Source organism: Lates calcarifer, linkage group LG11, assembly GCF_001640805.2.
Source record: "Lates calcarifer isolate ASB-BC8 linkage group LG11, TLL_Latcal_v3, whole genome shotgun sequence".
NCBI lineage: Eukaryota > Metazoa > Chordata > Actinopteri > Centropomidae > Lates > Lates calcarifer.
In genome coordinates, this window is record NC_066843.1 from 7,708,921 (window position 1) to 7,732,538 (window position 23,618).

General features: G+C 42.1%; 1 protein-coding gene across 1 annotated transcript in view; it reads right to left on the bottom strand.

Annotated features, from left to right (window-relative positions):
* Nucleotides 1-20,665, bottom strand: part of olfm2a (olfactomedin 2a) — a 42,226-nt gene extending 21,561 nt beyond the window's left edge. Inside the window, exon 1 of the mRNA XM_018705101.2 lies at nucleotides 20,108-20,665. Within this exon, the coding sequence (XP_018560617.1) occupies nucleotides 20,108-20,164 (57 nt within the window). The 5' untranslated portion in view covers nucleotides 20,165-20,665. The remainder of the gene's footprint in view (nucleotides 1-20,107) is intronic.
* Between the last annotated feature and the right edge of the window lie 2,953 nt (nucleotides 20,666-23,618).

Below are 23,618 nucleotides of genomic sequence, written 5' to 3' on the forward strand. Positions count from 1 at the left end.
GCACGGTAGACTGTCCCGCAGTCTGCAGTCTCATCACATTGTCTGTGCTGGATGGAGGGCTGAGGATATAGAAGGGTAGATGGACAGATTAAAGGTTGGCCGGGGGCTCATAAGGAGAGACACAGGCAGGTGGTTCAGGAAGGTATTAATGTAGGAGAGAGCCAGGTGCTCTTGCTCACGGCTGCTTCTGACAGCTCATCTGTCATTCTGCCTCATGACATATCTTGAATCAGCCTGTTGCTTGCACTTATTCAGTATTTTACCAACTCCACTCTGCCTGAGGCATAACCATATCATCATATTCAGTGACAATGTCTTCCTGACACTCACCATGTAAAATGATGCTGATACTCGAGAACTAGTGCATATTTGGATGAAGCTTGTCTAGACATAAATGATGGAATTGTGGTTTATAGCTTTGGATGTAAAACCAATAAATAAAGCCTTGGATTTGTCCTCACCTGGCTGCTATAGAACAGTCTCCTTAAATAAGGGGGATTACATGTTATTTTTCAAGCGGTATAGTTTTGCCATTGTTGTATTGCTGTAATCCAAATTGCTGTAGCTTTCAGCACAATCACAGCAGGTAAGCCAGTGTCAGATATCATACCAATCACTCTGCTGCCTATTTTGGTGTCATTTCACTTCAGGGACCATGCCTCAAGCCCAATTTGAACTTATTTCAGGACAGACTTTAGACGTGCTCTGAAGCTGAGATCAGTCTCCAAATCATAGCAGTCTGAATTTGCCACTCACCTCTTCAGAATGAGGTATGAAAGGGTTTGGGACTAGAAGGGGGGTGGGGGGGTGGTCAAATTTCTCCTTGAAGTTTGAAGCCTCTCCTTGTAACGATTTCCGGCAAGATACTGGGCCACTGGCCACATGGATAATGATGACAGAATGGCCTGCTCAGACAAAACAGCCAGGTCATCTACCTTTCTTGCTTGCTTCCTGGTCTGCTGACTTATTCATTTTGTCAGCCATGGATGCCCCCCACATTCCCACCCCCTCCTCCCACCCAGTCACACTGGGTGAGTGATATGGGCTCCTCTGTGTGGGGTGTACTGTGATGTGATATGAGAAGAGACAGCTTTTTGAGCCCCATCCAAAAAATGTCAGAACTTCTCAGCTCACCTGCTGGCTCTCACATCAGTCTCGCCTTTGTTGGCTCGTCTATTTTTGCAGCAACACTGCCCCCCTGTGGTTACCAGTGGAACTGTCCCAAATAAGCCACTGCCTGTGCAAGATTGAACCTGGTGACAGGTAGTTGACATTTTCTTGGAATGTGGCAAGGAGATGTAAGGGGGCATGTTTCAGGCACTGCTTAGAATCTAACAGAGGATTCAGTGAGGGGAAAGAAGGTTCTTTGCAAAGTAGTATATATGCATACACAAACACAAGGTTATGCCAGTGTCCAGGGGTATGCTGGAAATAGACTGGTGCCAAGAGAACATCTAATTACATCTGACAAATGGTTTGTTATTTCTCTAAATCTAAATATCTAAAGAGCTGGTCTGAGATTCTGAGATACAGAGTCTACAGCTAGATAGGTATATCTAATTAGTCAATATAATGTGCATGTTAATAATCATAGTGATCTAGGGTTTTTTTGTGCTCACAACTTTCATGTAGGTGAGGAGAGCTCTGATTTGTAATGTGGCATGTTATATGTTTCCATTAATGCACCAGAATGCAGTTATCGTCACATTCACAGGGTGGCAGCAGAGATTTACACATGGACATCCTTTACCATTGTGTCTGTATCTAGGACTGCTCCTGTTGTCAGTTTCCTCAAAGAAAGCCTGGTACTCAAGTAGGAGGGCTGAGTGAAAAAAGAAAATCACTCAAGATGGTGCTTACTGATGCACCATCTTGGATAATTAAAGAGACTGGCCACCCCCATGTATGACTGTGACCAGTGTGCAATAAGTAAGCTGAATAATTCTCTGCAAGTAGAACAAGAAATCCATCGCTACAGCACATTTATTTCTTACATTTTCCCCCAGCAGCTCCAATTTGTACAGTTTGACTGCCAAATATGTGGTTAATAATGAATTATGCAATAGTGGGACAACACAGAAAATGCAGAAAGTAAACACACACACATATTATTCTACATTTGTGAGGACCTTATTTTGACATAATATATTCCCAAGACTATAACCCAAAACTTTGTAATCCTTACATTAATCATCAATCTTAAACTAAACCTGAAGCAAATTATTAGCCATATCCACTGTCCTAATGTTACTACAGTGTCCTCACTCATAACTCAAATTGGAAATAGGTACAAGAACACACACACACACACACACACACACACACAGAAACAGTTATACTGGGTGACAGGGAGGCTGTGTGTGTACCTCTTTTTGTATTTTATTTTCTCTACTGATCACAGAATAATTATTGTCTGACCTTGAAATAACAAGTTCTCGTGATTACAAAATAACTGTTTTCTGATCTCAAAATAGCACAGACTTTCTTGTTGTGATCATTAAATAAATCTGTGCAAGTTTCTGATCTGACAATCATCAGTAGTTGATAGATGTAAAGCAAGCTCCGCTAATTATGTCATTTTTCACATTTCATATGAGCAGGTAACACTTTCCACAGTGTATTGCAACTAATTAGTGCCCCTGTAATTTTACAACAATATTCTTTGCAGTTTTTAGTGGTCAATATAGAGATTTGTCATGAAATACATTCATTTTTCTGTAATATTACTAAAGGATCATCCACAGATAGTTTAAAATACAGTGACTTCAGATTAGATGCATATTTCTTCAGATTACAGATTATTTCCACATAAATGGCAACAATTATTATTATTTTATATATCATTATATCTTATTTTATCCCAGTCCTCTTTATTTGTTTTTCTTTACCTTACATAGTTACATTTTTTTCCATAGAGCACTGACATAATTTTATTTATCAAAATACTGACTGCATGCTGGATGTGCTGCATGTACAAAAACTGAAGCCACAGAGATGGTCTCTAGAAACTCCAAAGTCTTCCCTCAGATTTTTAACCTTTGTACCTTTATCTTCTATATTGATGTACTTTTCAGTCAAAGAACATAATTACTTAACTTATGTATTTGCTTTAGATAAATGGAATGGAGTACTCCTGAAGTACTTCAAACTTAAAATTCTGCAGTGCAGGTCAAATGGCATCTTTTGAAAAGTGATGGACCAAATAAAGGATGGGAATAATGAGTGTGATGATGACAATCTGCCATACTGCAAAGAATTCCAGGCTCTGCCAATCAACTGTCTAATCACAGAGTCTGTTGGCAGAACAAGCTTTCATTAAATATTAGCAAGAGTGGAAGTCAGCCATTTAACCTGTATTAATTTAATCCTTTTTGATTAATTTTCAAAGCCATTCCTCATAATTTCCACTCTAATAATTGGCCAGCTTCATTTTCTCTGCTACTCTGCTGTGTCATTATCTCCAGTTCTCTGCCGCTGTCTTTTGTTCTCCTTCTCCGTGAATTTTATTTAGCCTTTAACTCCTCTCACTCTCCCTCTCCCTGTTGTCTCTCTTTGGCCCTTGGGCAAATTTAAAAAAAAAAAAATGCCATCATATCATGTGTTTCTCCTTTACCCAGCAAGTGTCTTAGCTTCTGCTATTTCTGTCCTGAGCTCATACACTTTCACTGGTGATCTTAGCTGTCTTGTTGCATACTTGGATTTTCAATACATATTGTAGATACAGTGCTGTGGAACATGTACATGCACACACATGAAGCTTTTTGGTGCCTCCACATAGACATGCCAACATGGATTTGTGCTTTATCTTATATATCTAAAAAAAATCTACTCTGCTCTTAGCCTGTGGGCATGCTCTATAAAGGGCATTTTTAATCAGTTCAAATGGTACAAATGCCCACCAACTGCAGAAATGGCAGCATTCATGCACACCCATGGATGGCAGTAGAGCACTACAAAGCCCCAAGGCCATAGGGACAAGCTCTAAGTGAGATGACAATACTGGGGAGCAGAAAGTGCCAAGCACTAGCAACATTCTCACTGAGTAGAAACACACAGCCAGCTACAGATTCACAGCTGAAATACAGGACCAAATTACACCTCAGCTAATTACACAGACCTCCTTCATAATGATGCAGAGCTGTTATGACTGAGGCAGCGAGACCGCGCACAAACTGAGCCCCTGCCTGAGCTCTGAAAGATGCTGGAGTCATCTGGCTCTCAGAATACTGGCTATTTTTCTGAGTCATAATTCATTAATTAGATGATGGACATGGAGGCCCACTGCCTTCTAAATATATCAAGATCAAAATCATCTTAAACAAAGCGTGACCTCATTACCATAGCAACTATTTAAATGGCATAAATAGGCTGTACCCCAGGGTTCAGGCAGGCAGACACGGTGGTGTGCTTTCAACATGGAGTGTTTAATCTATTAACGGCTCCCGTGGGCCTTTGATTAAGGAAACTCATCTGGGCTTTTACATTTTATAGTAGCGACTGAGACCACAAGAGGACTATAGCATATACACACACATTGACCCCTGCACACATGAAACATGGAGAATACATCCCACCAAGCTGGGTACATTCAATAATTCAAGCAGTGAGCATTCACCACAGATGAAGTAGGACCTCTGTCCCACTCTGACCACAGAGGCGATTGACAGTAAATGAATCATGGCATGTCATGATTTACTGTGTGTGGTTTGCACGAAGACCTTACATGGGAGTCAATAACTTTGCATGTTCAACTTGCATCAGCACAGTTTTACAAGATTAGATGATCCCAGAGACAATGAAATAACCTTAAATGTTGTGTATTTGACTATTAGACCAATGTCCTTTTTTGTGTTTAAAGCTAATGTGTTAAATGTGTTCATTTCTGTGTGTATGTATTTACATATACATGTGTATTTGTTTGTGTGTGTCAGTGCATCTCCATATTCGTGTCCACTTGCATGAGCAACGCTTTCTCTCCACTGAGCTGTGAAATGTCTACAATACCCTCTAATGGTGGCTGCCACAGTGTAGAGTGAGAAACCCGTTCGAGCTGTGGCATGCATGTAATATACAGGACTGCAGTCACTATTGTATAAAATAAAAGTATGGAAATAAACGGTGTTACCACCTGAGGCTCATTAAGCTTAACTGTAATAATGCCTGTTAACAGGTGAGAATCTGTCCTTCCGGGAACACATGAGAAAGAAAATCAATAAAGTAAATGTGTCTGCCTATTTGTATTGAGTGTAATACACCTAAAATACCCTGTGGTGAGTCCATCCATTGTCTTTACAGCATAGCCATCTAATCAACCTGTGCAGAAGAAAAAGGGGATGCATTCATAATATATTACAAGGCAAGACTGCAAGACACATACCCGGGCCTCTTAACCTTCTGTGTTCTGTTAGTCTCTGAAAAATGCTCCATCAATACCTGTAAAGTTCTCTTCTGTAACTGTTTTTACAAGAGGCTATGTATTATTTGATTATGTACAGGCAGTCTTTCCTTTTATTAGGATTTTGAAGCATGATCATCCCCACACTGAGTGAAATATTCAACACACAACAATACGCAACATTTCTTTTAGACTGCACCATTAGCAAGATGGAAATTAGCATTTATTTTTACAATAATTTTTCATGTGTCTCCCTCCCTCCACTCAAACTGCGTCATTAATGCCCCACCCAGAGGAACAGGTGCAGTCACAGAGGCTAAATTGCAAAAATATTTATATAGTCATGTTTTCTTTGACCAAGCTAACATTGGCATTGGAGAGATTTTAGTTCAGTGTACTTGTTTCCAGAAGCTTCATGAGCACATTGCTGGAACATGCATTCAGATTTTATTCAGTTGGAGGATTGATTGCTCCTGATTGCTCCCTTGATTACAATCTCAACAATCCATGGGAGCTTATACATTATTATTTGTAGGGTATTTGGTGAGAATGAACCGTATATGGTTGAATATCAGATGGCTCAATCAGGGACAAGCAGGGCACCCTATTTTGCTTGAGGCTTGCTGAAGAAAAGCCTTGATCAAAGCAATAGACAAGAACTACATGCAGCAATCAGCTGCCTTGCATTCTGCAGCACAGCATGGCTCTATCCACTGTTCTGCACCAATCATGCCAACAGTACCAGCTGAATAAGACTCAGTGCAGCACTTCCTGTGGCAAATGTGCCCAGTTGAATTGCCCACACACACGGAGGCGCTCACACATTCGCACATGCATACGGATGTACATTCGCACACACACACAATTACTATGATCATTTCCTGGCTCCCTGACCTGATTGCCAATGTCCCACAAAAACCCACTCTTTTCTTGATCAAGCGGCAGAAAGCCACTGCCACATCCTGACCTTTTCTCCCACCCAGCTAATCAAACATTCTCTCTGCTGCATTGGGAAAGCTATTTCTATAAATGGAGTAATTACTGACAGCAAACTGGGAGCCTTCAGCCCAGCAGATAGGTAGCTGAAGCTCAAAGAAAGCCTGCTAATTGAGACTGCCCCCCCTCCCATGGCCACTGCTAACATTTATAAATCTGTATTAGGCCTCTATATAGAATTTAAATCTGTCTCTGCACTGCTGGAGTTGTGTGCCATTCCATTGTCCTATTACTGTATTGGCAAAGTGCTTTGTTTCATTAATGATGTATTCATTTATACCCGCAGCTCAGAGCTGATCTTAGATGCCATGCACCTAGTGGCTTGTCAGAGGACTAAAGAGATGGCCAGTTTTCTCATTTGGTCTCTATCTGAGTCATTGTTGTCACCCAGTCACAGAGTGGAGGTATCACCGTGACTGTGGTAGGTTACACAAAGGGAAAATAAGCCAAAGAATAACACAAGAGATCAGACAAAAAGGTTATAAAGGAGACTGTGATGTTTAGGAGAGGCAGGGAGAGAGAGAGCGAAGAGAAACTGAAAAATAGAGAAAAGGATGGGTGATGCATTTGAAACTCCCTGAGGTGATGAATTTACATCTTGTCTGTTTTCTGCCACGTCTGCAACAGCGAAACTAACAGGACCAGAGAGGAGTGGTGAGATCCTGCCAATTACAGTCTGGTTGACTGAGAGTTTGCAGCAGCCAATTGTGGGGAGAAAAAAAAGAAAAAAAGAAAAAAAAAATCGTAGTGCTCTGCGCTCGACATGGTCAGGAGCAAACAATGACCAGAACCCATCAGCTATGTACTGTATATTGGTAATGAAGGGACAGAACCAGCCTGCAGTCTTGTGTCCTTTGTCAGAGCTCACACTGAAGCCTCCATTTGTATCCTCTGTCTTCAGGTCATTAATGCTCAGAGAAGCTGTAACATTTAATTAGGGAGACATTATTAGTACAACACAGGCACAGTGTGCAGTGGAGAGAAATCCCCAAACAGCCCCTAACTGAATATTACATTTACAGCCACATGGAGTTATGGGCAAAAATGGTTAGGAGAAACTTGTAGATAAATAAATTAGCTTGTCACTGTGTGCTTTTATGGAGTTTTGCCTCGCTGGTGGATGGAGTAGAAAGTATTATTAGTATAAATAAACAGTCTTGTGTTAGCCTGTGTTCTTTGTGCCCCCCACCTCCAACACCCTGCTGATGATTCCAGCCATATAATCTACAAAGTCTCTGCTGCATTGTCAAAATGAGGAGCCTCTGATCCATTCAGTGATTACACAAACAAACAGACAGGAAAATATCAACAAACTGGAGAAAATGAGTGTACAGAGCAGGAATGAGAGGGCTGTACGTTGAATATTATAGAGGGGTAATATTCTATGGAGCTAGTGAAGTGTGAGATGAGAAGTATTGTGAGTGGGAAGGTATTGGTGGGAGGAAGGTAGAGAGGCACTAATGGTAAAGAGTGGCCATAGAGTCTGCTGCTTCACCACGGGGGGCTGCATTGGCTCATCAGGCTAGATCTCTCAGCAACAGACGCAATGTACAAGGGAATAAAGTGTTTGGTGAATGCAATGTCATGTCCTGCATTAGTATCTCAATTCAGCTCTCTGCCCAAAATGTGAATTACACTATATGTGGGGATGTGTGTGCCTTGGAATATGTGAGTTAATGTGTGCTATACACAAACAGTTGCTGTGTGGATTTCTATAAACAGTATATCTGTCTGCAGGATTCGGGCTGATGCAGGATGTTATGCCGTGTGTTCTTCACCCTGAGCACGACGCTGATCTAGAGTGCTTAATGATGATATTTGTGAGAGCAGCCAGGGAGATATGATATCACAAAGGCCATCCCTTGCATTAATATTCCATGCAGCACAAGGAGGGAATAGGAGATGATTTTTTTCCCTTAAGGAGGCGCTTCCTTTACTAATCGTTAACATAAATATTTTCATTTGCTGTCTTTAAGACATGGCAGTCTGCAAATCCACCGCTCATTCCTCCTGGGACACCTCATTGTTGACTGATTGCCTCGGGTAAAAATGGGCATGAATGTATTCAAAATAAGATCCAACCTCTAAGCAGGGAGAGATCAGAATGACAGAAACACCCTTTAATGACGAGCATGAGAGGGTAACACATTCTGTGGATATTTCTGCCCCCAACAGATTAAATCGCTAATTTAAATTGCAGGAGCCCACCTCTGCACAACAACTGTGTGTGTTTGTGTTAGGAGGAGGACACTACACTCTTGTCCCTAAGGTCCATAATTATCTGACAATTTCCTTATTTCATCATTGCTGTTCTCCTTTTAGTGGCACTTTCCCGAAATCAACAAATCATCCCCATACACCTGTTTTACAGTGTAAATGCCCTCCTAAGTATCTAAGATTATGCACAGGTACAAATAGACACATCTCACATTTAATAGTCCTGTTCAGGACTGTTTGGATCAGATCAACATAGATTTAAGCATGCCAGCTGCAGGTATCGACCCAGAACATACCAAGTAGAATAATGTGTCTGACAAGTGAGAAGTACTCTCCTCTGAGATCCCTGCACAAGCTCGCTGCATGCTGTTACTCTCACTGAGAGGAGTAACAGATGAGAGCTGGGCCTGAGAGGGCCAGTAGCCTGAGGCACTAAGGCTTAAAGAGAGAGACCTCTCCTGAATACCTATTCTTCACATCGCCATTAGTGTGGCTGAAGCACTCAACTCTGCTGCTTGAAAATATAACGAGGATTACTGAATTAGATCCCACAGCATAGTCTGACATGACAGGACTATCACTGCTTCCTGATATACGGCTGAGCCGAGACTTTCAGCTTCTCACCCTGTGATGCAGAGAGATGCAGACATATATATCTTGATACACATCCGCAAGCACACAAACTCCATAGCAGATAAACAAGTGCAGACTCTAATCATCATGAGAGCAGGTTTTTATCAGAGCATGACGTTTCTTTTCCCCCCTCCCTCCCACAGAAATGCCACTCTACATCATTTTCTTCTCTCATCTTGTCTGTCAACACTTCACCCTTTCTTCCTGCTGCTTCCTGTGTCTCTCTCGCCCGAGCGACATGATGCACATGCCTTTGTTTTGTCATGGTCGTGGCCATATTGATTAAGCGATGTGGAGCTAATTAAAGACAATCTGCGAGGAGTGTCACTGCCAGCGAGGGGAATAAAATCATGGTGACGGAGAGATAGACCTCTAATTATTATTCTCCTTTTGGTTAGGATGGGAGAGATAATAACCTTGCAGGCACAGTCGGAAGGCACTCTCCTTCTCTCTCTGTCTGTTTTTCCCTCTATCCCTGCGCACAATCTCCAATTTTCATTTCCAGCAACCCTGCCGTCTTTTCCTCTTTCTATCTCTGTCTCTCTCTCTTCCTCTCATTCTCTCACTGACTTCCCAGCCATGCTGCCCAGCTCAGCTACTCCACTGGGCACTAATTCAAACTCAGTCCACATCTTCTCACTTTGTACTCTGACACTGCCCACCAACCCTGATCACCACAGCATCCTCAGTTCACAGCATCTGTCTACAGTGTGAGTGTTTGCTATCAGTGTGTGTTGGTGTTACTGAATACATGTTATATATAAACAGTGTTTGCTGGTGTGTATCTGTAATGCACACAAGACATTACGAGAACAACACTTCTCTTAGTTGTACTCAGTGCTGCACAGTAGCTTTAACATGATTTAGATGCACTTCTTGGGACTAAAGGGGCAAAAGAATGATGTCTTTAGAGTACAGAGGAAATCCATATTATTCTTTGTACAGGCTGTCTTTGTGTGTCTGAGGCTGCAGATTATTGAAAAGAGAGGGTAAAAAAATGTAACCTGAGAACTCAGGGCTAGCTCAGGGCTATTGTTTCAAAAGCAAGTTTTGTTTGTATTCTCAATAAATAATCAAAAGGGCATAATGAGCAGCAGATTCATGTTGCTGCTGGATACATGGGATTTGCTTTAAGTTCCTTAAGACTAATATGCTTATCTGAATCAGAGCCTTCTGATCTATGAAAAATTAATGCAGAAGTCCTCTTACATCATTTTCCTCCAATTTTGTGTAATCCATCAAAGCTAGATCCATTTTCTTTCAGTAAATGTCATGAATGCTATACATGTCATTTCATTTCACTTCTTCAATATGATATAAACTGAGTTCCCAATTAGTTGCTTACAACAGCCTCTAGTTGTGACTACTACCTCCAGATGTGCTCCAGTATCATACACTACTGTGTTTGTGTGTGTTATGTAGAGTTGGAGAAATCCCAGGGGTTTAGAATTAAGCAGTATAATGTAATGTAAGCTGGTGTTCTTCCACTGGAGCATCTTGTTATCTCCCCCTCTCCTACATACAGTATCTCTATCAAAAGACCTCTCTACCTTGTTCACCGTGGGGCTGCGGAGAGCAGCTCTCCCAGCCTGCTTGATATGCAGCAGTGTCTGGTGGCTGCTGGGCTCCCACGCCTCCCTGACTGGAGCCTTTAAGCCTTGGCGCAGTCAGAGAGAGCCTCCCTCATCAATGGCCCTACTGAGTGGCTGTGACAGTGCCACGCGGAAAACACATCGATTAAATGGTTCCTCTTGCCACCCGTTTCTGCCGCGCCGCATAGCTCTCATCCTTCATTCCCCAAAATGAAAGCTCTGCAATTGAGTTAGCTTTCAACATGGGAGGCAGTGCTGTCACATTCACACATGGCGGTGAGGAGAGGACTCTGGAATAAAGGTAGCAAGGATCATGTGAAATAGGTGGAGAGGCAGACAAAGTAGAGGAAAGAAGTACGAGATAGAGAGAGTAGTAGTACAGGCGTAGTACAGTCTGAGGAGCTCAACCAAGATTTACTCTGTCACTTTTTTTTATCACATCTCATTCAGTGTCAATTGCAGCTTTTGAAGAGAGAACGACCCCTTTCTAAAGATTTCCCAGGAGTGTGGTGTGTTGTCCAGCCATGTGAATGAGCAGGTTGGAGGCAAAATCTATGTCAGGTATTTGAGAATGCATAACACCCTCTGATATGGGATGTGTGTCTTCCGATAAAAGCGAAGAGATGTGAAGAGCACCGTTCAAGTAGCAGCTTGCCCAATCTGCTCAGTCTTATGAAAGCTTTTGTATCAGAGCGGGAAGACGAGCTCTAGGCGCAACAGCCATATTTATATTCCAATCTTCTACACAGAAACCCACATTGCCAGGCTCATAAAAGATTCATCGAGCAGGGGAAAGCAAGGTCGTACAGAAAACTGGTCAGGAGGTGCCTACTGCAATGCAAAAAAAGAGCAGATGGATGCAAAAAAAAAAACCACTGGGTGAGTCCCATGGTGGCAGTTACTAGGGTAACGTTTGTGTTGGTACCCTTATTACTGGTGGCAGTGTGTCGAGCACTGACCAGATGATCAAGCATGTCTGTGCCCTAATTGGCATCTGTCACTCATACTACATTATACAGTGAGCTTCACAGCCTCAGCCATGTTTGTTGGTATTGATTCCATGCTTTGCTTTGCTCTTTGTCTGATGTGGATCCCATTGCTGACATGTTTGTGAACTAGTGAGCAAACAGGGAGAGAGAAAGGGAGACAAAGGCAATGTGTGCGTGAAAGACAGACTGCGTGTGCATGTGTGTGTGTGTGTGTGTGTGTGTGTGTGTGTGTGTGTGTGTGTGCCTGTTCTGGGTGTTGTCAGAGAAATGTCACTCTTGCTTAGAGTCACAGACATAAACCTCTGGGAGTCCTGCACCCTCCAGCACAGTCACACAGAAGGAAAGAGAGAAAGTGGGGGAGAGAATGTGATATAGGGATGATATTCATCCCACCAGTCAAGCTGATCCTTCAATACACTGTTGACAGCAAGCATACAAAACAATATCCTATACATTATATGAGCACACATAATACTTTGAGAAATTATTTGTGCCTCACTCAGTCATTGTGAAATTGTCTGGAAGAGGGAATAAGAGTCAAAGGCGGATGTCACAGGCGAAGAAGAGGACACATGTAAATCTACTTTTCTTTAATCTTGCATGTATAAAAAAGTAATCAGTCCCTGTGTGTGCAGCTGGCTGCTGGTTGGCTGCCAGGTTAACCATGTGTGTAGAAATGAGAATGCCCTAACAACAGTATTTAGAACTCAGTCCCAGAAGACCTTACAGACCTTTGATTACAAGCTGCCCTAGAGTCAGCCAGCTCAGTCCACGGAACTGCTAATGGTCATTTTAGGACAGCGGCCCGCTGGGTTTTCAACAAACAGACAGACAGAAAACAGCAGCAGGGGTCATTTAGAGCTCATACAACCCTCGAGCATAAGTCGTGGTCAGTTTGTAGCTCTGAATGAGTAAGTCGTTATTTAAAACATGGACTAAATACCAAGACCTTCCTGTTTGACTTCAACAATCTGAGAACTGTGAAATATGAGGAAAAAACAGTTAAAGGCCCAGAGTTTCAACAACAAATGTCTTGTGACAGTTCAATAGTTTCAGTTGTATGATTTCAGAGCTTAAGAAAATCAGGTGCAAGGAATCTGGATTCATGGGGAGTGAATCAGTGGGGAGTGAGGCACTGTGACATTTAGTCTATATTTAGAATCAGATTTGTGTCAATATAATCTGACAACACTTCTTAAATATCAAACAAAGATAAGAATTTCAGAGCAAATCAAACTCACTGAAGTAAAATCTCAAAAATAAACATATAACTTGTAAACAAATTATTTATGTAATTATATAAACCATTGGTATTTTACTTTTTTGATAATATGCCCTTTTGGTTATAATAGACTTCTTCTCTCACAGTCCGCATTTCGATAACTCTGCCAGCTCTTGTTTGTGCTACCTGTATTTTTTGTTTGCAGTTCTGACACAAAACTCTCTTGTGAACTGTTTTTTTTTCTCAGGGGTGCGTCCCCATTGGTTTCAAATAAAGATGCACCTCTGCGAAAAAACTGATCAGACTTTTGCCCTCTCTGTCGACTTTGCTGTTACTGTGCCAGCTCTCTGGTTTGTGTTGCCTGACTTTTTTGTTTGCAGTTCCAACACAATACTCTTGCATGGGTGGGATTTTTTCAGGGGTGCGTCCCCATTGGCTGGCACAAGCATAAACGAGAGAGCTGGCAGTGTAACAGCAAAGCCGACAGTGAGGGCAAAAGTCTGATCAGTGAGAAAGAAGCAGAGGGAACTGTAACAAAAAGACATATTATCAAAAAAGGAAAAGACCAATACTTTACACGATTACACAAATGATTTATTTGCAAAGTAGTTTTATTTTTCAGATTATGATGTTTTTTTGTTTTTTTTTTGGCTTCAGTGAGTTTTTGTCTTTTGTTTGATATTTAGGATGGTTTGTTTGGTTATACTGACACAAATCTGATTCCATATTTTTGTGTTTTGTTTGTTTCAGGTTGGAAGGTCATGTTCGCTTGTGTATGCACATGTTTGGAAAAGGGCATTCCAGCTGGAAAGGTAAGGCCATGCTGACACACCCTCTCTTCCTCGGGGGGCCAATCATGACAAGGACACAGTGTTAGTCTGAGAGTCAGGCCGCTGACCTCAGACATCTCTCTACCCGGCATTCCATCTGTTAACCAATTACCACGCAGACCGCTGCCTGCCTTCGTGCCTCATCCGAGGCACTGCAATAGTAAAATCGGTCACCCATTTCACCCCGGGCTACACTGCAAAAAAGCTCACTGCCATCATCACACGCTAATATCACCCCTGTGTGAGTCATGAGGAGCCTGCATTTAGAAAACTGACCCAGAAACAGGTACCCCACCCCCACCCCCCAACCTCCCACCCACCCCCTGTGAATTAGAAAACACACATACTGACCACCCCTTCTTTTATCTTCCACACACACACACACTCACACACACACACTGCACTTGTGAGGACACTGTATTGACTTGCTCCTAGCCACAAACACTAAATGTTTAACACATATCCTGACCTTAAACTAGTCGATGTTAACCCTAAAACCTTAACCTCTTAACCTGAAAATGAATGGGCAACATTCTGAGGAATACATTTTTCTTTCAAAATGGGGGGTGAGTCCCCACGGTGCCACTGTGTTAAGAGATTATTTGTCCCTAAAAACACTCACAAACACACAAACACCTCTGATGATGAAGCAGCGGGCTACATGAAAGCACATCAAACATTAAGATGAGGGAGTGAACGGCGGACAGCACAAAGGCTCAACAGCTCTCTGTGCTTCAGCCCCCTTCCTTGAGCACTATATCTTTTATGAAACAAATCTCTTTACAGTGGTAAGACTCTGACTCACACAATGTGCTATCATTATCGTGCACTGATTCGAGCTCTACCCTAATCAGTCATGACACAAGCACATACTATTCAATCTCTTCGAGCAGCACTGAATCAAACATAATGCAACCTCATTATCTGTGGCTGATTGTGAAGCAGCACCTTTGTATATTAATGGGGAGTGCATGAAGGTGGATGCAGGCATAGTGGCTAATCTAACCCTGTGTGCTCACTTGCTCACCCACATAGTGCTAGACATGATTGTTACTGACGGACAGACAACACAGAAATTAGGTTATATGGGTTATCTTATTTAAGAGAGCAGGAAACACATGAAAATTACACTGAGCTCATATGTTATTGCCATATATTGGGAAAATGTGGCTCATATTATATGTTTTACTGTACTTAGGAAATGTAGACATTATTAATTGAGAAAATGAATCCTATGTGAGCTGCATACAGAATATGTAATGTTCTTATATTGTATTTAAAGTTGTATCTGTGTGTTGTAGCTTAAGCGTCTGATTACATGAGCTTGTGTGGTTTGCTGTGTTAGTCAGTCCTGCAATGGACCTGTCAGCATAGCAAGGTGATTGTAACAGTTGAGTGTGTGTCTTTGCCTCTCGCTGGCAGATTTACACCCCTGCTCCTGCAGCTTTTCATTTGTTTAATTCTCCAGGTGGAGGTTAGGCTGCTGCTTGGCAGAACACTCTATGTCCAGCCTGCTACCTAGTGTCCTTTCTCCTGGGAAATGTAGACTCACATCTCTGTTCCTCTTTGACTGTCATCCAGCTGCACAGTCCCTTTAAGTGGCAGAGAGCATAGTATTTTTTTTTTACAAGGTTTGACAAGCTTCAGTGTTTTGGTATGGTTGCTGTGTAATAGGCTTTTGGCGCAGAGACAAGGACAGAAATTTACCACAAGTGGCTCAATCACACTCATGTCTAGGGGAGGGATTTTATTGTGATCATTCTGCTTTGCTCTCATTGGACTGGCACCTGCGAAGAGATTTTTGGCCAAAGGGTCACTGCCAGGTCAGTGGACTGTTTAAACCTGTCTCAGTTGGACATTAGCCAATCCAGCTGTTTGTCCTCCCTGACTGATTGAGCTGAGGTCTGTCCTTGTTGTCCTCACATTGCAGATAACACTAGCAGATAACAGATAACACTAGCATTAGGTCAGCTCACTTTACATTTACTCGCTTTACATAACTTTTATGTGGAATTAGACCTAAAATATACAGCATGTCAGGCTTGTTAACAATACTGACATATAGCTAAGAAAGTCTTCTCAATATAGCATTACTGTTGCTTCGGTTCATTTGCGTCAGTAAAACCATCGAAATTCAATGACACTTATATTACAACACTAAAGTTCTGTATAATTAACTCGACATAAATAAACTAAATGTTTGTGCCAAATGATGTTTTAAACAGCAACGTGATTTACAAGTGCTAGTTCCTTTACAGTACTTGCCTTTTATCTATAAATCGACCCCAGCAGGGTGAGTTTCTGGTGCAATCATCACACCAATCTAGAGTGAGGAAACACATCTTAACAAGGTCCTCAATGGTAGTCTGTTCAAACTGATTGTTTGTCGTGATCCCTGGTGAGAGAAGGGATCAAGTAAATTACTGAAAAATCTAGCCAATTGCTTACACAGGGTTCTGTTTCCCTCTTTGAGAATGACAAGCAATTAGGTTTTCTCCCCCACTGCACTTGGTGTTTGAACAGAAAAACGCCAAAGCAAGTGCTCATTTCCATCACTCTCAACCATGCTAGTGTTGGGAGTCTTCGGGGGCAGACATCTTAAACCAATAACAGCATTCCCTTGGCACTCCCTTGCTCCAGTGGGACCACAACAATATTTTTTTTGCCTTCAAACCTAAATGTGCATCTTTCAAGTACATGAAACAATCTTTTTCCCCAACAACTTAAGCAAAAATTGAGCAGCTGCAGCAAACGAAACAAAGAAATCTTTTGTCCCCTTGAACAATGTTACTTCACTTCTCAGTCAGGCTCTGCTGTGCTTTTTCTATCAGTTTGATGGTTGGACAGGAATATTAGCGGAACGCACATCTTTGTGATCTGCAACCATTCCCTCTAAATACATACCCATTTGAGAATGTGACTGATTTTATTCAAAGTCTTTCTTTTGAACAAAGAATTTATACTGTCACCCACCAAATTCAAAGTTACTTTATTTGTGATAAAAGGGACATTTCAATAACACTAAATTTTCTTGTTGTCTTTATTTGTCTGTGTTTTCTCCAGAATACCTGATCATCTCAGACCGTAGTTCACATGAATTTCGTCCATCACATGAGATTCGAGTCCTAGTCTACACACAGTAAGTGGAACATCTTATATTTCCTAGATAAATTAGGTTATGCTACCAGAATTTCTGCTGCTGCACTAAATTTACATTCTGAACAATCAATACTAAGCTATTAATATAAAAAAGAGTAATGGAAAGATGCAGAGTTTTGCAGAGAATTCAATACAATCCATATTATCCCAATAGACCATAATTTCTAACTCCTGACTGATGACTGTCAATACATGCAGTACATGCTATAATTTGTACATTTGAGAGCATTGCTCAAAAATAATAGGTTTACTCTGTGTTTAAATCTTAAACGCTTAAATCTTCTACAGTACATCTCCCTCCCTACTTTAAGTGAAAGCCAACCAAGTATAACATTACAGTAGGTGCAGCACACCGTACTGTATACAAGTGTATAGCAAGTGCATTCCTTACAAATGCACACAGACACATATGCGCTTGTGTCGGTGTGTCCTGTCATGCATGGTTTGATGCGCACATCTGTGCCAAGGTCAAGCAGGTGCCCATCTGTATCAGTAGCACTAAGGACCCCTGGGCTTTATGGGTACTTAACAAACACATGCAATGAACGTACAAGTGCATCTGTCTCATTAAAGCCCTCTAAATATTTCATACAGGCCTGTGCTGGAGTGAAATAGAACTCACTGCTGGTAGGGAGTGTTATCCTCATTGCAGTAGATATGCAAGAAGTCATCAATTCTTTATGTTTGCAGTGCAATCTTAGGGTGAACGGCGGCGTCATATTTTCTTTCAGCCTTCTAAATATTTAATGTAAACACTTACAACAAATTGTCCCCCAAGGCCAATTACAATATGAACCCACTGAAGAACGGGTTGAGATACGACAGTAAGTCATCAGCTACATTTACATGGACATGTTCTCAAGTGTTTAACAGTGACATTTATTCTTCACATCTACAGTGCCGTGTTAATTCTTATCAGATAGACACGTTTTGTAATTTTGAATTAGTTATTAGGTTAAATTTGAAAAAGTTAGCTAAATATCAGTTGGTTGACACATCAGCACATTTTGCATGGTTTCATTTTGTAGTAGTTGTGCAGCTTGGGGTGTTTTCAGTGTGACTGTGCCCTGGAAGCCCCTGCACCTTGTTTCATATCAACTGGTTTTCCCCTAATGCCATCTGTGCTGTATATGTTGCACTTTGAACTCGGCTTGCAGTTGTAGTGTTCATCAGTGCATCTCCTGTAGACAGAAAACATACTGTAGCTTCTTCTGCTGTTGAAGGTTAACAGCAGTGTCCACTCGCCCCATAGACGTGACCTATAAAATCCTGGTGTGTACTGCAACATATGGCCTTTAGTGTTTCTACATGTTACAGCAGAAATGTCAGCACAACACAAATTATTCCCTCAGTCTCATGAATTTCCAACAATGGGTCCACATTTTATTTGAATTCATTAAATCTGTGTGTTATCATAGACAGTTAATGTAATCACAGGGAGTGGTCATACTTGGTGTGGAAAGTCTCCCAGCAAATCAAATATTAGCTGTAACAAATTCCATTGTTCAGAGGCCTTAGAGACTGCACACTCAGGGGCCCATGGAAGTCTTAATCCACAGGAACAATTGGAAAATCGCTACCAGAGAGACATAGTGTGTCTGTTTTACTTAGAATGACCCCCCTGTATCCAACTCCACCTGTATTCTTCATCTCTAGCATGACTATAATGTAGAATACTACAAAATATATATGTTGTTCATACATACATAGCTGTTCTATGTGTTTAGCACCATTTCAGATTTGATTTTAGAGTTGTTTTATGTAAGACCCCGAGATCCTGTCTGGTGGCCTTCGCCAAATGGTGATAACTCCCCGCCAACGTACGATGAGGCGCTGTCTGTGGTGCTAAATTGACTCAGACTGCTAAGATGCGACACGGCGCTGTCCCTGGTCCTGAAAATACTGCTGCATGAGACTAAAGGTGCGAGAAAGCGCTGTCCAACACACTGACAGTGACTGGCTGTTTTACGCACTCCTAAATAAAAGCCATAATGTAGCTACTTCAATAGCAGACCTTTTACTTTCTAAGCTTGTCAGGGGTTATGCTCAGCTTTGCATGCATGCTGACCAGCTGAACCCGTGCAAGTTCAAATGCTCCTGCCTTGACTGAAAGCTTTTCTGGGTCAAATAATTTACCGTCCTTCACTTCAATTTACAACTGTCACATCAAAGCTCGTCATTTATTTTATATATATATATATATATATATATATATATATATATATATATATATATATATTATACCAACCGGAGACGGCTCCTTTTCTCGAGTGTCATGCACTACAGCACGCCACACACTCAGACACATCAACACATCTCCAGGATCTACAACCGTTTGTTGGCGCTGGTCTGGTACACTACTAATTACGCACGGCTGTTATTCACAGCCACAAATCACACATAGATCCTGTAAACAAACTGCCATTGCCCGGTTCTTTCAGCTTGATCAGCGCAATCAGTTATAGCGTTTCCTTGGACCTCTCTGTCAGTGATGCAGAGGCAGGCAGAGAAGGTCTGTAAACAACGACCTCCAGGGCATCAAAGGCATCAGTGCCCCCCCACCCGAAATCAATTACACTGTCAAGGTAAAACGTTACTTTATTTATTCCATACTCTTCCCCCGTTCAGATGATGTCTTCACCATGTAACCAGCGTTTACTCCACACACTGTAATCTGTACTAGAAATTGCATCAAGATTTATGCCAGTCATAAAAATAAGTGGGAGTTCGATTCCTGGAATAAAACAGCAAGTGAACCGAGCTCAGGTAGATTTACCGTCAACTCTGCTTATCGAACTTTCTGTCTATGCTGCCGTTGCTTCTCACCAGCACATTGGGTTACATACTAATAGGAGATCCCTTCAGAACAATAGCAATTTGCCTGTTTAATGCCGCACCATGCATACAGTCTTCGCACCGACTTCAGTATTCTCTTCCCTTCCTTTTAAACTATTGGCCATTACTTCAATTGTCCGAATCGTGCGAAAATCCACATAGAGGCGAGCAGCGCTGTTTCAGGAACTTTTAAACAATGCTTATTCATAGCGTGTAAGCGTTTGTGCCGGAGTCCTTACCTCACAGGGCATTACAGCTAACATCACAAGTAGGAACATGGCACTGAAGAGATGCATCCTAGTCGAAATGATAGCGTCCCAGCCGACACCAGTTCCCACTGCTCTCTCTCTCACTCCCCCCCCCCTCCCCGCCCCCTGTTCCTGTCCCTTACTGGGGCGGTTTCTTCAGATACAGAGGGATTCCTTTAATGCTGTGTCGGCTGTGCGCCACCAACCTCATCACCAGGACGCACGGCAGCCTCTCTGTCTCGGTAAAGCGACCAGTCGCGTGTCTTTTTGGAGCATAGACTTTTTTTTCCTTTCTTTTTTTTTTGCGGGTATAAGCCAAAGCGAACGCTCCGATTTCTCTCCCCCAGCGGGCAAAAACCTCCCTCAGATGCCGTAATCACGGGCGAAGCGGACCGGTCAGCTGGTCCACCTCCGTCCTGCAAAGATAACTGCGACTGAGAGAGAGAGAGAGAGAGAGAGAGGGTGGGGGGGGGGAGTCGCAGAGGTTGGAAGGTGACTGCTGTGCTTGCAAGGTGCCGACGCTAGGAGCAGCACGTCTGTGTGCTAGGAGCCCAGTCAAAGAAGTACCACTCTTTGATGCAGCCAAGCTTGGCCGTGCGTGTGGGCGTGCGCGCGTGTATGTGTTTGAACTAAGAAGAGAGGGAGAGCGAGAGACAGAGAGCCCTGCTTGCACTCACAATATTCTTCCTTCAGTGACAGACACACACAGACAGACAGATAGATAGATAGATAGATAGATAGATAGATAGATAGATAGATAGATAGATAGATAGATAGATAGATAGATAGATCATTGCTTGCGGTGACAGTGCTCCACAAAATTTTTTCACTACAGTGCCAGGCACCTCAAGAAAGAGATGACATTTAGCATTGATCATGTCTTCCTGCTTATTGCCCCGGCCGTGAATAACTGTGTGCACTGTAAAAGATCGGGATAGTGGCTGTCAAATCTACATTAATACCATCAATTCAGCGCTGACGCATATCCAATTAGAAGATGCCAAAATAGAGGGATTCTCTGGGGTTTAGGGAAATGATAAAGATTATTCTTGCTCCGATTACAATGAAGATAATGGATGTCGTTAGCTAACAGAGATAATTAAATGATGGCTTGGCATTCTAATAAGTATTTTTCCCCAGACCAGGTGAGGTTGTGAATGGGTGCGCAAACAGCCTGTGTATTGTTTATGTATTTATGTGTGTGTCCGTGTGAGCTGTGTCACAGTGACTGGGTGGTGTGGGCCTGTGATTCCCCTGCTTTTTGACAGCCTGTGTTTGTGGCTTCTGGCGATCCTGAATTGGTTATGAAAAACATAACAGCCTCTGCTGCCCACTCTTCCCTCATCCCCCTTAATAATAGCTTGGCTTAAAACAAGCATTTCTTTTTCTCCAAAAGGAAATGCACAGCATTTCACCTGTGGTAAATGTCTTTAAATGTCCAGTATCAAGAAAAAAACTGAATCCACAAAGACAGAACACTAAAAACACTGTTGCTGGGAAGAGTGTGTTCACCCCTCCCACTCCATTTTCCAACTCAAAGACATCAAGCACCACATAAGTAGCCAACAAAATGTCATATTTTGAACGACAGTGACCTGAGCACATCCTCTTTTTGTGACAATTGAAGTGCAGTTTTCAGTAATTGTTCAAAAGTAGCTGAATCATCCCAAAAGAAACAAGTACAGTACTCAAACAATATATGTAAAAAATCAAAATCAGCTTTAAAGTCAGAGCCGTATATTAACACAGAGCTAATCTGCTACATGAACTCATTTTCATTAAGATGTACTGTATACTATGGATCATAAAGCAGTGGGAGGGTTAAAGTTATAAGAGCAGTATAGACAGCTAGAAAAATTGCATTCATACTGGGACATACTGGATGTTGGAAATGCATGATTAAAGTATGTTCCCACCTCCATTTGGGATATGTTTTTCTATCCCATTATCCCTTTTTTCACCTAATGGTCTCCTATTTTTACTGGTAAAACTCAATAAAATGTTATTCTTAAAACCTAAACCCTGTGGCTTCACTTTATTGTGGCACAACAATGGGATTAGTTCGTAACACATTCAGGGAGGATTTCAGATCAGACAGTGTGATGGCTTGTGTCTTCCAGCCCCTGCCCCTGTATGGTTCAGCAGAGGATTGACATTCTCCACCCCGCTGCTGCCCTCAGTGGCATGGTGCACACCCCTCTATTTTCCCAGCAGGAAAAACCACAAGGAGGTGAAATGAGCAGTTGAGGGGAAGATAGAGAGAGAGAGAGTGGATGAAGGGAAGAGGACCATAAGAATTATTCCTTCCTTGCTGTGTTGTTATTTTCATCGCAGTTTGTATTCTACTGTACAGTCCTGAATTGTGCCTCTGCTCAGATTCATACAGTAGAGCATGAGGCTGAGAATAATAGAGAAGCCCGAGGGTTGCCAGGGTGAGTAAAAGTGATGTTGAGTCATTGCATGGGGTCAGCGTGCCAGTGTGTTTAATGGTCATACTCAGGAAATACACTGTACTAGCCAACTCCACCCTTCTCATGGTTGTTCTCCTCCATCTCCTCCTCTGTCTCCATCCCTTGTTTCTGAGGTAAATGCAAACAAAGCATGACCCATTTGTCAAATGCGCAGCATTTTCCTCTTTTTATCCCAGCGTCAGCCCAAGAAGGCCGAGAGAAAGGAGAGAGCAGGCCTTTGGGGCTACTGTATTTTCTCTCAGGCGGGCAGGCATTATATCTCTCTCTTCCTGTCACCTCACATGTGACTGCTTTGTGTAAGGCAGCCTTGGCATTAAAATCACCAGTTCTTACATGTTTCCAGTCTACACTTTTTTCTGCCTCTCTGAAGTCATCTCTTCTGTCTCTGTCTCTTTCACTCCTCATCTTCTCATGGATTCCCCCAGTGTTTATGTCAGTCTATTGACTTGTGTATGTTTGACTGTATGTCAGGCTTTATGATTTAATCTGGGATTTCTCTCTCTGTCTCTCACACTCACGAATGTGTGTGTGTTGCTTCTTGAGGCAATGCAACATATCTACTATTTTGAAGTGGCCTGAGGACTAAATTTAACAACCACCAGCACTGTGCCTCTGTGTGTGTTTGTGTGTGTGTATAAGTGTTTGTCTCTGCCTGCCTACAGGCACTCTGCTTGTCAAAAAATAGGGTTCTTCATCTGTTTAGATGGGATTATTTGTGCTGAGCCACTGTTGCAGAGCCTGTCATTAAATAGATTTCCAGGAGCTGATTCTCTTCAAATACAGTATCCAACAAAGCTGAGTATGCCCCTGGTCAGTATCAGTAAATTGTTCAAACTGGGGTATGGGACTTATATTACATTCAAGCTTTCACCAAACAAGTTCACACTATGCTGATTAATGCTATCAGCATCAGGTAGATCCCTCTGTATTTTGCAGTATACAAGAATTTAAAATCTGTGGTGACATTTCTGCCCTGGCACTCCAGTAGCAGTGCATTTTACATCAACCAACAATGACTGTTTTGCTGGAGC